This window comes from Schistocerca piceifrons, chromosome X, assembly GCF_021461385.2.
Source record: "Schistocerca piceifrons isolate TAMUIC-IGC-003096 chromosome X, iqSchPice1.1, whole genome shotgun sequence".
In the NCBI taxonomy this organism is placed as follows: domain Eukaryota; kingdom Metazoa; phylum Arthropoda; class Insecta; order Orthoptera; family Acrididae; genus Schistocerca; species Schistocerca piceifrons.
In genome coordinates, this window is record NC_060149.1 from 984,894 (window position 1) to 999,831 (window position 14,938).

General features: G+C 41.4%; 1 protein-coding gene and 1 pseudogene across 3 annotated transcripts in view; one reads left to right on the forward strand and one right to left on the reverse strand.

The window, feature by feature from the left end:
- LOC124722872 (F-box/LRR-repeat protein 6) overlaps nt 1-14,938 on the forward strand; it is a 213,505-nt gene that overhangs the window by 30,149 nt on the left and 168,418 nt on the right. For 2 of the 3 annotated variants that reach the window (XM_047248006.1, XM_047248007.1), the window contains exon 3: nt 11,498-11,661. In XM_047248006.1, coding sequence (XP_047103962.1) covers nt 11,498-11,661 — 164 coding nt within the window. The remainder of the gene's footprint in view (nt 1-11,497; nt 11,662-14,938) is intronic. The other variant, XM_047248008.1, reaches the window with a different exon arrangement.
- On the reverse strand, nt 2,065-2,182 carry LOC124723687 (annotated as a pseudogene).

Here is a 14,938-nt window from a genome sequence, read left to right on the forward strand (position 1 = left end):
CCACTGATAAACGACTGGTTACACAGATAGCTTAATATGTTACTTAGCTCAGAATCACATTCTTTAATTAACTTTGTTGATATTTCATCATACCCACTAGATGTTTTTGATTTTAAAGATTTTATGATGGACATTATTTCTGTTGGGGTAGTGAGGGTCAAATTCATATTATGGAAATTACTTGAAATGTCTGGTCTAAGGTAATCCATAGCAGCATCTACCGAACCTGACAACCCCATCTTTTCAGTAACAGTTATAAAATGTTTGTTAAAAAGTTCTGCAACACTATACACATCTGTCACCAATGTATCATTTACTCTTAATGCTATTTGTTCCTCTTCATGTCTGGTCCTACCGGTCTCCTCCTTCACTATATCCCATATTGTCTTTATTTTGTTATCTGATATGACTATCTTTTCCTTGTAATATATTTGCTTTGACATCCATATTACAGTCTTTAATATTTTGCAGTATTTCTTATAATGTGCTATAGCATCAACATTGGAAATGTTTCGGATTGACAGATACAGTTTTCTTTTTGTTTTACAAGATACCCTTATTCCTCGAGTAATCCATGGCTTCTTTGTAGATTTTCCTCTAACCTTGGTAAGTTTTGGGGGAAAGCAGTGTTCAAATAAGGTAAGCACTTTATTAGCAAAAATGTTATATTTTTCATTCATGCCATGAGCACTGTAAACATCAGTCCAGTGAATGTCTCTGAGGAGTGTCCTAAAATAATCAATTTTTGGCTTACTGATTACCCTCTTGAGCTCAGATTTAACAGATTTTATATCCTGTTCAGTATTAACATTTAACAGAAGGAACTGCATGTCATGGTCTGAGAGGCCATTGGCTATTGGTTTTGTAATATAATTTTGTTCATTGGACTTTTCTATAAAGATATTATCAATGGCTGTTTGTGAGCAAGTGGCTATCCTAGTGGGGAACTTTACTGTGGGAATTAAGTTGAATGATAGTGTTACTAACTCAAATAAGTTCTTATTCGGAGAGTCTTTAAGGAAATCTACATTGAAATCACCAGCAACCACTATTTCTTTGTTTTTGGTTATTAAATGGGCCAGTACAGCTTCAAGGTGGTTTACAAACAGATTAAAGTTACCTGCAGGTGCTCGATATACACTTAATATTATGAAAGATTTTTTGTGAAAATCTAATTCTGTTGCACATGCTTCCATATGCTGTTCTAGGCAAAATTTATGAATGTCTATGTTCTTAAATTACACAATACAATCTGGCAGCAAACCCGAGAAGTGTATTTGCAATTCCATTATTATTGCAAGAAGAACTGCAAGATCCAATGTTCTGTAAATGAGATTACCACAGAAAAGGTAGGTACAGCTATAAAAAAATGCAAAACTGTGGAGCAACTGGTCCAGACCAGATGTGAACTATGGAAACTCCTCACAGTAAATGGCATCACATTGCTTACAGAACTCCTCAATGGCGCAGTGAAATGTGGAGTAGTGCCAGATGCATGGAGGAAAAGTAGACTGATGTCTTTCTATAAAAGCAACGTGCAAGATTGTGAAAACTATAGAACAGTAAAATGTTTGTGTGGCTAGGGCTATCAGTTGGGTAGACCAGTCACCTGGTGCAAGTCATCTTAGTTGATGCCAGTTCTACGACTTGTGTGTCGGATGAGGATGAAATGATGATGAAGACAACACGACACTCATTCCCTGAGTGGATAAAATCTCTGACGTGGCCGGGAATGAAACCCAGGCCTCTCGCATGGCATTCTGCCACACTGGGCACTCAGCTATGGGGGCGGACACTATAGAGCAGTGTAACTTCTCCTCCCGAACAGGCCACGAAGACCGAACGGCACAGACCGGCTGCCGTGTCATCCTCAGCCCATAGGAGTAACCGGATGCGCATATGGAGGGGCATGTGATCAGCACACCACTCTCCCAGCCTTATGTCAGTTTCCAAGACCGGAGCCACTACTTCTCACTCAAGTAGCTCCTCAGTTTGCTTGACAAGGGCTGAGTGCACCCCGCTTGCCAACAGTGCTCAGCAGACTGTATCAAAATGCTACCTGCTTGCCAACACCACTCGACCGACTGGATGGTCACCCATCCAAGTTCTAGCCCAGCCCGACAGTGCTTAACTTCGGTGATCTGATGGGAACCCGTGTTACCACTGCGGCAAGGCCATTGGCAGTGGAACTTACTTTGCATAAATTAAAAATATGGAAGATCATCATAAATGTGTACATTCTCCAACAATCATATGGTGGGCTCTGAGAGTATGCAGCATAGCTGAATATTACATAAACATTATTGCTGATACGTAAAACCGTGTTTGGATGAGCCAGGAGTCCAGTTGGTCAATCAGACAGTTTCATTGTACATCAAGGCATTGGCTCTTGACCCATTCCTGTTCATCATCATTATGAATGATCTGACTTTTGCATGCTGATGATAAGGTGTTGTTATCAGAAGACAGTCAAGAAATTAAGAGGGATGTATGTGTGCTGCAGAGAGGCATTACTGTGTGCTAGCTTGTGTGTCAGTAGAGTTTAAACAGAAATCATACTATACAATTTTGAAACCACTAGACTAAGCTGATCCGATGCCTATTTGAAGCAAAGGCAAAGAATACAAAGTAGCAATTAGACCAGTAATGATCTCCAACAGTGGTATATGGGATGTGAAGAAGAGACATGGATGAAAACTGCACTCAGTAGAGGTTTGCATTTTGCAATGATCACGTGGAGTCAATCTTAAGGATAAGGTTTGTAATGAGTATACACTGATCAGCAAGAACATTATGACCACTGAGCTATTATTGGTGTAAACCCATCCAAGCAGTGTCACCTGGTTAGGAATGACTGCTAGTGAGACACATGCATGGCGCATGTAGTATCAGTGAGTGTGCTGTCAGTGTGTAGAATGAGAAAGGCGCACGAGCTCGAGTTTGACCGAGGGCAGATGACGACGGCCCAGAGGCTCGGCACAAGCCTTTCAGAAACTGGACGACTTGTCGGATGTTCGATGAGTGTTGTGGTGGGTATTTTCTGCATGTGGAGAAAGCAAGGTGAAATCACGTCCAGGCATCATAGGATTGGGCGGCCACTCTACAGATGTCGGATGTTGTAGGCTGGGCAGACTGGTAAAATAGGACAGGTGGTGAACTGTGGCATAACTAACACAAACTTTAATGCTGGGCAGAGTACAAGTGTGTCTGAACACCCAGTGCACTGAACACTCCTAATGATGGGCCTCCGCAGCCAACAACCCGTCCGTGTGCCACTGTTAACACGACGACATTGGCAACTGTGACTGGAACGGGCAAATAACCGTCGGCACTGGATGTCGGAGCAGTGGCAGAGTGTTGCACGGTTTGATGAATCCTGATATCTTCTACATTATGCTGATGGGAGGGTGCGAATCGGTCGTCTTCTGGGGGAACATCTTCTCGACACCTGTACTGTGGACCAGAGAGAAGCTGATGGCCGCTCCATTGTGCTCTGGAGAACATTCTCGTGAGCATCCGTGGGTCCAGTAGAGCCCGTGTGAGGCTCCATCATAGCCGAGAAGTTTCGTACACCGGTTGCAGACTACTTACACCTCTTCGTGGTGATCATGTTTCCCTATGGCAGTGGCATTTTTTAGAAAAATAATGCGTCATGTTACAAGGCCAGGAGTGTGGTGGAGTGGTTTGAGGAACACAGTGATGAGCTCAAATTAATGTGCTGGCCCCCCAACTTGCCAGATCTGAACCCAATCGAACACATCTGGAGTGTGATTGAATGTGGTGTCAGAGCTCATTGTCCCCCTCCCTGGCATTTACAGGAGTTAGGTGACTTGTGTGTGCAAATGTGGTGCCAGCTCCCTCCAGCAACCTACTAAGGTCTCGTTGCTTCCACGCCACGATGTGTCACCACTGTTATCTGTGTCAAAGGTGGACACACCGGCTATTAGGTAGGTGGTCACATTGTTCTGGGTGATCAGTGTATGGGGACTAGTTTGAAATTAGCACCCATTATGTACGAGGGCTGAATGAAAAGTAATACCTCTACCTTCGTTAATTGGGTTTGGATGGGAATATTTTAATAAATCGTTATCAGGAACAGATGGAAGTCAGAGGTGCTAAATCTGGACTGTACGAAGGATGCCGTGATGAGTGCTGTGACACAGTTATTGCTTATGATGGTTGCTTTGGATTATTTGTAAAACTAATGAAAAAATACCCTGGTAGACGAGACACAGTGGTTTGCTTGGGATGTGCTCGTGGAAACCTGATGGCTCAAAGCGATACTGCGAGGACAGAGCTATATGTGGAGGAAGGAGCAATAAGTGCCTTACTGGAGCTGTTGTCACTCTGTCTTGAAAAAGATCTTTATATGGATAATAGCACAGCCACTGGAACTGTCTCAAGTTCAGATATAAGAGGTTCCACAGTTTCTGTACAGGATGTTATTGTCAAGGTCACCAGAATATTGGCCAACACGAGTATTAATCCCACTGTCGGCAATAAGTTTGCGTATGTTGATGGTAGCAGTAATGGAGATGACACCTACGAGGATGGTGCCAGATTCTCGGACAAGCTGTTACCAGTATTGGAGCGTAAATCTGCAGCTTGTGGTGAGGACTGAGCTATTGCATTTGTAGTTGTACAGAAGGCAAATAGCCCAGCTATTGTTTATTGGGAGAGAGTAGTGCATCTACGAAGGAAACAGTCCACAGAACACTTGTGTGACCCACTCTTGTGTCGTTTCACCAGTTTAATGAAAAAGGGCTCGAGAGGTTGCAACAGCATGAAGCCCACATCATTGCTCACAGGGTATCAGGTACTGTGAAACTATATTACTTTTTGTCAGTAGTAGGAAGTGCAGTTTTTCACCTTATTCAGCGACCCACGACAAAACAAAACAGAGAGTCTGTGGAGGCTGTTGGCTCTGGTAACAGGTTGTTGCTATGGTGTTTGTTCACCTCGTTGCCAAATGTTTAGTGTCTAGGAAGCCTGCATACTCGGTTCACTAGACAAACAATCAAACAAGTGATATTAATGGGGTTTATTACAAAAACAAAATTACAATACTTAACTTTGACAGTTACACTGATGTGTGGCAAGCAAAAGGCGACATACAAAATAATCTATCTTCTTCAGTATAAACAATCCCAAGTCTGTGCAACATAGAAAGTACAAGCAAAGTTACTAGAGTTGATGTTGCTACCAAAGTCACTAATCTTGAAGCTGCTTTTGAACTGGGCTCTCACCAGTCTGTCACAGTGCATATGTCCTCTTCGTGCACGGTCCGCTCCTGTCGTATTGTCGTCGTGGAGGGAGGTATGGTGAGCGTGCGATTGGCTGATTTCTTCCCTGTCATTCCCGAGTGGCCTGCTGGCACTTGACTTTACAGCATAGCATGAAATTCTCTACATTATGAGAGGAATAAAACTCATGTCATATTGCTTTCACTGTGCTCAGGGAAAGAACTAGATTATTTGCAATGCTCGAGGTGCTTCATTTTTTCACCAAGGTAATACAGTTAGAAGATATTGACACTTTCATCACCATTTTCAGTTGCAGTAAAAATGCTGTACCATTTCAAAACAGTTTTGTAGACCTGTGAGCCTTGACACCCTATGAGCTTGAAAAAACAGTTCAGTGCAAAAAAAGAGCATCTGCAGCATGCTGCTGCTTATTACAGAAAGTATGCATTTTCCACAGGGCACTGTTTAGTGTGTGGTAGTAGCAGACGGGACTTTGTAGTGTAGCTAGTTATTCACTTTTCTGTTCCATTTACAAATTGAGCAAGGAGAAAATGATTTCTTGTACACCTCCGTATGAGCCCTGATCTCCCTTATTTGTCCTTAGGATCCTTACATGAGATGAATGTAGGAGACTGCAGAATCACGATGCAGTCTGTCATAAATGCCGAGTTTGCTTCCTTAATACCATTTCTCAAAAATATCTTTTTTACTCAAAGGATTCCCATCTAAGCTCATGAAGCATTTCCATAACAGTTTCATACTAATCAAACTGACCAGTAACAAGTCTAACAGCATACCAATTTGCTTCAATGTCTTTCTTTAATCTAACCAATTGAGAATCCCCAGCACTTGTGGAGTACAGAAGAGTGGGTCACACAAGTGTTCTGTGCACTGTTTCCTTTATAGATGCACTACTCTCTCTGAATAAATAATAGCTGGGCTATTTGCCTTATGTACAACTATCCATATGTGCTCGATCTATTTCGTGTCATAATACTGTATTTGAACATTACATTAATGTTTCTCCTATCCATCAACATATAAAGCATGCGGCTGTTTATTACATAAGGTATAAATTATGGTCAAGTTGTCCCTCTACAGTCACTCAACAGTGTCACTTTTCTGTATGTAACGGTAATTTTCAGAGGAGCTGGCACGGGTATCGCAGCAAAATAGTACAGAATGCTGCTGTGTAAGACACGTGCAAAGTGTGACACGGGTAGAGCCTCTGACTCAGATATTTACTTACTGTCGGCAATAGTTGTAGCCCACCAGTTCTAATGCTGATTTCAATGCCCACGGACCAAGCCTCAGCCTTGCACTGTGCTCTATTCTGTGTGCTCTGTTGTCAGTCACTGGTGCTGGTCTCATTAGGGTGTTTTCCTTCACGCTTATTCTTTACGCAGTGTTTGGACCCTCTGTTCCCCCGTAGATTAACTCACGTGTTGAGATTTGTTCACTGTTCCGGTGTTCAGCTTGCTGGCTTGTAGTCAAGTCACTGTCAACTACCCTAGTTACAGAGGCTAATTCCATGGCGTTGTCAAGCCTGTACCAAGTGGCAACATCAGACAGTCCTGTGCATGTTACACTCTTCTTTTCTTCCTTAGAGTGTGAAACTGTGCCTACCATGGACCCATTTGTACAATGCCGGAAGGAGCAGTTGTGCCTCCAGGAGCAGCAATAAAATCTGCAGCAGGAGCAAATGTTGGAACTGCTCAAACAGAATCAGGAATTACTCCATTTTCATGTTGCACTGATAGTGGTCCACACACCATTAAGCCAATACCTTAATTCTGTCACCCCCACCCCATTCCCTTCCCAATGCATCGTAAGATCAGGATCAGTTTGCATTGTTGGCAGGACCTCAGTGTCATTTCTCCTATTTCATTGAGTCAGTTGGCCATCCCTTTGGTTACGATTGAGAAGCCATATGTCACCTTTGCGGTGATCTTAAACAGATGATAAATGTACAGTGTGTTATGAACTCGTATTCCAACCCGCACCCAGAGGAGTTGTTGGCAAAGTTGTCAGGGAGCCAGTAGTTTTTGTGCATCAGCTTGCATGACGTACATGTGCAGTTGCAACTGGACACCACTTCTTGGAGTTTGTTAGTGCTTAACACCTCCTGTGGGCTCTTATCAGTGTAAGTGCTCACCTTTTGGACCTTCTCATGTCTGGACTTTATCAATGATATTTGGAGAAGTTAATTCAGGAAATTCCTTGTTGCGTAAACTACCTCAATGTCATCTGGGCCACGGGCTCCACACGAGAGGAGCATTTGTGGAACCTGCAGACAGATTTCCAACACCGTTTGTAGACTGGCCTTCATTGCAAATTAGAAAAAAATGTAGTCTTTTTCCCCAAAGGAGCATTTTTTGCGTCATGTGCTCAGCAAAGATTGCCTCAGCCTTATGGAGCACATCGAGACATTGTGAACCTGCCAGCATCAGAGAACCTTGAGACCTCTTTGGGCAAGATTCATTTCCCAAGCCACCCACATCTGCCATTCCCGTAACTGGCTTTGCCAAAGGGGCATCAGATTTCTCTGGTCTGCAGATTGTCACAGGGTCTTTCAATCCTACCAATAGTGTTTGTTCTGTGCTCCCCATTTGGCTTCTTTTATGCTGGGTAAGTTTTTAACCCTGGCCTGTGACACATTCCAGTATGGCATTGTGGTGTGGTACTATCACATCAGAATCCAGACGACACCAAATAGCCCATCGCTTGTACGACAAAGACGCTTTTTGCAGTGCAACATAATTATTCACAGGTTGAAAAGAGGGAACTGGCTATCATTTTTGGAATTAAAAAGTTTCACTTTTCGTGTATGGGGTGAAGTTGGTACTGACCACCAATCACAAGCCATTGCTTTCCTTATTCGGCCTTCATTCCAAACTGCCGAATAGGACTGCCCACCAATTTTGTAGGGAGGCGCTTTTTCTCAATAATTATTCTTATGACATTCAATAACAGACCACTGCCCATCATACAAATGCAGATGGGCTATTTTGATTGCCAGTGGGACCAGATCCAGAACTCAACCCACAGGAGGCCCTCATTTTTGCCTCGGCTAATGTCTTGCGACAGACGTTGCCAGATTTTCCTACGGTAGCACAGGAAGTCGTAGCTGCCACAACCACTGCCCTACTTTTCCAGAAAATTGTTTCAGCTGTCCATGTGGGGTGGCCTGAGGCACTCTTTTTGGAGCAGATCTGGTGTGATGTACATTGTTTTTCTGCTATGATTGACTCAGCATTCTCCAGGGCATCCTCATACTCATCATGGAGGAGCAAAGCTGTCCAGTTGTCATCCCTCCAGTTTTGTGCCCTCGCATACTCCAGCTGCAGCACGCATCACACTGGCGTATGACTCTTATGAAGGCTTAGGCACGTCTTCACATCTACTGGCTTGCATGGCCTGTGTACAAAACCGTGCTGTGCTGCCGCATCAGTTTTCCCCTTGGTGAGTTGCAGATCACTATTGGGGGCAGGGTGCATGCCAGCTTTGCAGACTCCTTTGTGGTTGTTGGTGGTTGACGCTTTGTCGAATTTCCCTTATGTCACCAAACTGTCCTCCACAATGTCGGCAGCAAATGGTTGTGCATTAGCTGTAATTTTTGCTATCGAGGGGTTTCCCAAATTCTCGTATCTGATAACAATCAGCAATTTGTGTCACAGGATTTTAAAGACTGCATTTGCAGTGGTATCCAGCATTTGACCACGACCTTATTTCACCCGATGTCTAACTCACAGGTGGAGTACTATGTGTGTATGTACAAGATCCAAATGCAGAAGTGTGTGTTTGCCTCATACTGTGACCCCGTTGAGTTGCCTGGCTAAATACCGGGCGATGCCAGGTAACAGATGTAGTCCGATGGAACATTTACGTGGGCACCAGCCACATGCCCAGCCACAATGTCATATGCCTCGGATTGTCACATCCCGATGTGCTTTTCTCACAGGACTGCTGTTAGTTTGAACCCGGTCTTTCAGCTAGCAGCAGGGTTGCTGCTGGGTGTAGTGGTGGACCACATAGATTGGCATTGTGGATACTGGTTAGGAACAGCTGATCCATCCTTGTAATCAGTTGCGGCTGTGCCCTGTTAGACAGACAATGGGGTCGGTTGTGGCATTGTTTCAGTGGGAGCCTCCCAATTGCAGCTGCTTACTCCCCTGCTACTGTCCCCATGTGCCCTCCACCATTCTACCTTCGACCACAGAGTGGGGCACCAGTAGGGCTAGCTCTTGTGCCCCCTACTGTGGAACCCGTGGAATTTGAACCATTGCCTCCTTTCCCTGCTCGCCAGTGGCGGAGTCTACACCCTGACTGTGTCGGATAACCAACCATTACACCAGCCTCTGCTGCTCCACTGGCAGAGCAAGCTGTATTTTGACCTTACCTGGCCTTTTCAGGGGGAAGGGATTTAGTATCCCCATCAGCAGACATAGAGATGTATGCAATGAAGCTGGCATGGATACTACAGCAGAATAGTGCAGAGCACTGCCTTGGGGACACGTGTGAAGCATGGCATGAGCAGAGCCACTGACCCTGATGTCAGGTATCAGTAGCTGTATGCCTGGTGTAGCAGTTCTAACACTGATTTCAATGCCTGTGGACCAAGCCTCAGCACCACACAGTGCTCTGTTCCATGTGCTCTGTTGTCAATTGCTCGCGCTAGTCATGTGTCGTGGTTTCCTCCATGCTCATTCTCTACGTGGTATTCAGACTCTATGTTCCCCGCAGATTAACTCACTTGTTAAGATCTGTTCCCTCTTCCAGCATTCAGCTCCCCAGTTTGTAGTTGAGCCACTATCAGCTAGCCTAGTTCCATTCATGCTGCTAATGACAATTCCAAGGCATTATCACGCCTGTGTCAATACTAAAAGTGTCATTATCCACTACATTTGTCTCTGCCATCTACAACAATGTATTGGGTTCTATTGCTCAAAAAGTGTTCAAGTCCATCACATGTATGATACTATGCATATGGAGTTTAAATAACTGCAAGTGGGAAGCTTTGATATTTGAAGGGAAGTGTTGTGGTTTAGTGGAGGGGGTAATTCAGTGTTAGGTTTTAGTCCTTATATCAAGCTAGAGATTTTGGTTGGAGATACACACGTGGTCAGTTATTTAAGTGTAAATAAATTTCAGTGTTTCCATGGAAACAAAAGTATTGGTTCACATGTGACAGTTTAACTTTTGCTTTTTAACTGCTGTTTCAGAACTTTTCTTTTATGAGGTCCAAGGATCTGTCAGGATGTTAAGTGAAGATGGTTAGCAGTCTGTTCTAATTACCAGGTCTGGAATTTGTGTAAGTGTAATCAGATAGCAACAAGGCTCAAATTAGGGACATATGAGTTGTGTGTAATTAACCTTGTTCTTTGGATCAAAATAAGGCTAGCAACATTTATCAAAACGATTTCACAAATGCAGGAGGCAAGATGTCAACCTACATATGTCAATAAATTTTTTCTTGTGGTTACCGTGGTGTAATTACATCAGGTGTCAAAACTGTATGTACTGCACATGCTCTCAGTCATGTGGATGATGGCTTGGGTGTGTTGATTACTGTATGGGACAAGAGGAAAATTAAATTCTACATTTTACTGACTGAGCTGTATTTGATAATAAGTTGCAAGGAACTTACTATTATTGTACCCACCCTCTATTTAAATTAATGACAATATGAAAGTAGTATGAGTTCCATAGTGCTTAGATCCATTTGAACCATTTTTTTTTAAAGAAGTAGTATGTATACAAACACTTTATACAATGTTTGGCTTCTTCCTTAATAGGCTAACAAGATTTTAATCCATTTTCAGGATATTGACATGTAATTTTATTCTAAACTGATATCTTAGCCACATTCACCTGGTATGCATTTTTGCAGAATTTTGTATTTCTACTTTTTTATGTATTTTATGTAACAGTGAAACTAATTATTTCAATTTCCATTTGAATGGCAGGAGAATTTGAAGATAAGTGTTAGCAAAAGCAGGGGAGAGTGAGACTTCTGCAGGAGGATTTATTACTTTTTCATTTGTTTACCTCCCGTAGTATACTTTTTCGATATTAAAACCAATAATCATGCTGAAGAATACCATGTAAATAGTACCACACATCGATTCATTATTCTAGGAGCAATGAAACATAAAACATCAAATATATTTTTAATGTGAACATTTTAGGTTAAGCTATACTATAACAGTAAACTTGTTGTATCATTTGACTTCTAATATATTTTTGTTTTACAGGGCATCAAAAGTGTGTCATCTCTGGAACCGTGTAGCTTCCATTAATTCCTTGTGGCACAATGTAGATCTATCAGGAAACCGTCTTAAAAAAGCATACAAAAATGATACTCGTATCAGACGGTTATTTTTGAATAAATTGACACATGTACGTCATCTTGACATTGGTATGCAAATGCAGGTCTTTTCTGATTTATTTTCTGATGTGTTTCAGTTGCATGTAAATCTGTAGGTTCCAAATATTTGTTATGTTGTATTTATTTATTTTACTTTTAATATTATTCAGTGTACTTACTATCAGGGCAGAAAGAAAAAGTAAGAGGGGTTTTTAGACAATACCCTGTAATAATTGCAGAAAATATTTGTTTGATTGGAGGTGCAAACTTACAGGGACACAGAACTGTTGCCGTACTTGTATAAATGACACATCAAGTGCAGCAACAGGGAACACTACAAGAAGTATCACCTGATATGTTTAAGTTAGATTGCTTTAATCAGAATTCAACTTAATCGAATAGGACAGCTCTGAATTATTAGGATACTTTTACAAGAGCAGTTATTGCTATATAGTAAACAGCACCATTATTTGGTGGCTAAATAACTTTCTTTAGTGAAGTGTTATATCTTGTGCCATTTTAAGGTTTAATTCCATTGGATGGTGAAATTAGCAGTACTTACATCCACTATTTCCAATTTCAAAATGACTGCTACATCGAAAATATTCTGTTTTTATTGTTTTTTTCCCTTCTTTCATTTAAGAAATTGTCATGTTTGCTCTAGACTCAATAATGAGGTATCTCCAATGAAAATAAATATAGAAGATAACAGTTTTGGCTTCTGTATTGGCTCTGTAAGTGAGTAACTTCACTGTTTCATACTGTCTTCTTTTTTCAGTATTATGTTACTTAGAGAACTACCCCTATTGTAAGTTAACTAACACCTAATTTGCCGTTTATGGTAATTCTTTTTAAAGTGTCCAGACTTTGCCCCAGATTCGGTTCAGTCCAACTACTGGGTGTTTTTCTGTTCAACTCTAGTGTACTATGAGTTATGCTGAGAAGTCATTCTGTTGAACTGAAAATAAAAAATGTAGCAATTTTTCATTTTCTCTCCTTTCTAGTCTGCAAAAATGCAGCAACAACAGTAGTATACTTACGTTGCAGAACAAGTATTAAAACGTTACATAGCATTGATGATAAATCTTCATGACAAGGCATGTTTAAGACAGTTGGTAAGCTCACATTCATATGCAGTACATTCACTTCCTAGTGCTTAACAACAAAAATCCAACAATGATTGAGACTATAGATCATCAATTACTTGCAAGATGAAGAATTACAGGGAAAGCAGACACAGAAAAAGTAACCATTAGTGTGGAAAAGCCTTCACACTACAGTTTTTGTCATAGTAAGAAAGTATACGTACACACATGCTTCTGTAGCTGTAATGTGGCTCAAGATTGTTGGCCTAAGCTGAGGAGGATGGATAGGCAGGAAAAGTAGAAGAAAACATGACATATGATTGCTTAGAGTGAGTGCAGGAGGGGACAGGTGAATTGAACACAGGGAGAGCATACACAGATGAATCAATGCGGACACAGTACCTATGGGAAGATGGTGGTGCATTACAGTGGGGTGCAGGAAAAAGGCAACATCATAAAAATGTGAGTGTTTTAAGAAATGATCCCCAAGGAGGATAAAATGAATAACAAATGAAATTAAAGAAAACATTAGAGACGCCTGAAGCTAAGAAGAAGTAGAAGAAATATAAGCACGAGGTTAGGAGAACAGAAATGTAGAGAGAGGGAGACAGGATTTTGAGATCATAAGAGTGTTCAGGACAGAAAAGACCTTCATCATAGTGTAGAGAAACTGTTGTAGGTATGAGACTTCAGATGGTGTGATTTGGAAGTACCTGTTAAGATCAGCTATGTGGAACTGATATGCTTGGGCTGCTCAGATTTCTTTTACTGTGAAGAAAAGTGAGTGTTCGTTATCTTAGTAGTAGTCATTAGAGCACTGCAACCATGTGGATGATCCATGTGGCATTCACACAGCTACAATGTGTGAAAGAGAGAGATAGAGAGAGCAAATAAACTTTGCATAGCTTCATGGAAGTTGCTGAAAATGATCAAGAGTAGGAGATTAATGTTTAACGACCTGTAGACAATGAGTCAGTGAATGTTCGTCCTTAACAAATATGCTGCTGAGACATTTTACTAACATGACTCATATCTAAATGATCACTAACACCAAACACTGATGATTCTTGGGATCCCAGTATTTGAGATATCTTGTATTCTGCCATAATGTTTCCAGTTGATGCCTTGTTCATCTCCCTAAACAGTTGTCTTCCAAGCTGTTCCAGACAGTGCATTCTCTTCTTGTCGAAACTATTTATCGTCCATGTTTCACTTCCATACATGGCTACACTCCATACAAATACTTTCAGAAATGACTTCCTGACACTTAAATCTATACTCGATGTTAACAAATTTCTCTTCTTCAGAAACTCTTTCCTTGCTATTGCCAGTCTACATTTTATATCTTCTCTACTTTGACCATCATCAGTTATTTTGCTCCCCAAATAGCAAAACTCCTTTACTACTTTAAGTGTTTCATTTCCTAATCTAATTCCCTCAGCATCACCCGACTTAATTCGACTACATTCCATTATCCTCATTTTGCTTTTGTTGATGTTCATCTTACATCCTCCTTTCAAGACACTGTCCATTCCGTTCAACTGCTCTTCCAAGTCCTTTGCTGTCTCTGACAGAATTACAATGTCATCGGCGAACCTCAAAGTTTTTATTTCTTCTCCATGGATTTTAATACCTACTCCAAATTTTTCTTTTGTTTCCTTTACTGCCTGCTCAATATACAGATTGAATAACATCGGGGAGAGGCTACATCTCTGTCTCACTCCCTTCACAACCACTGCTTCCCTTTCATGCCCCTCGACTCTTATAACTGCCATCTGGTTTCTGTACAAATTGTAAATAGCCTTTCGCTCTCTGTATTTTACCCCTGCCACCTTTAGAATTTGAAAGAGAGTATTCCAGCCAACATTGTCAAAAGCTTTCTCTAAGTCTACAAATGCTAGAAATGTAGGTTTGCCTTTCCTTAATCTTTCTTCCGAGATAAGTCATAGGGTCAGTATTGCCTCACGTGTTCCAATATTTCTACGGAATCCAAACTGATCTTCCCCGAGGTCGGCTTCTACCAGTTTTTCCATTCATGTGTAAAGAATTCATGTTAGTATTTTGCAGCTGTGACTTATTAAACTGATAGTTCGTTAATTTTCACATCTGTCAACACCTGTCAATAATATAAACTAGAAACAAAATTCCATGAAATTAACAGCTTTTCTATTTATTCATCTCTGCATTATATTAAATTCCAGAGGTTTGTATCAATGACAATGATGTTATTAACTTTAAGCCCT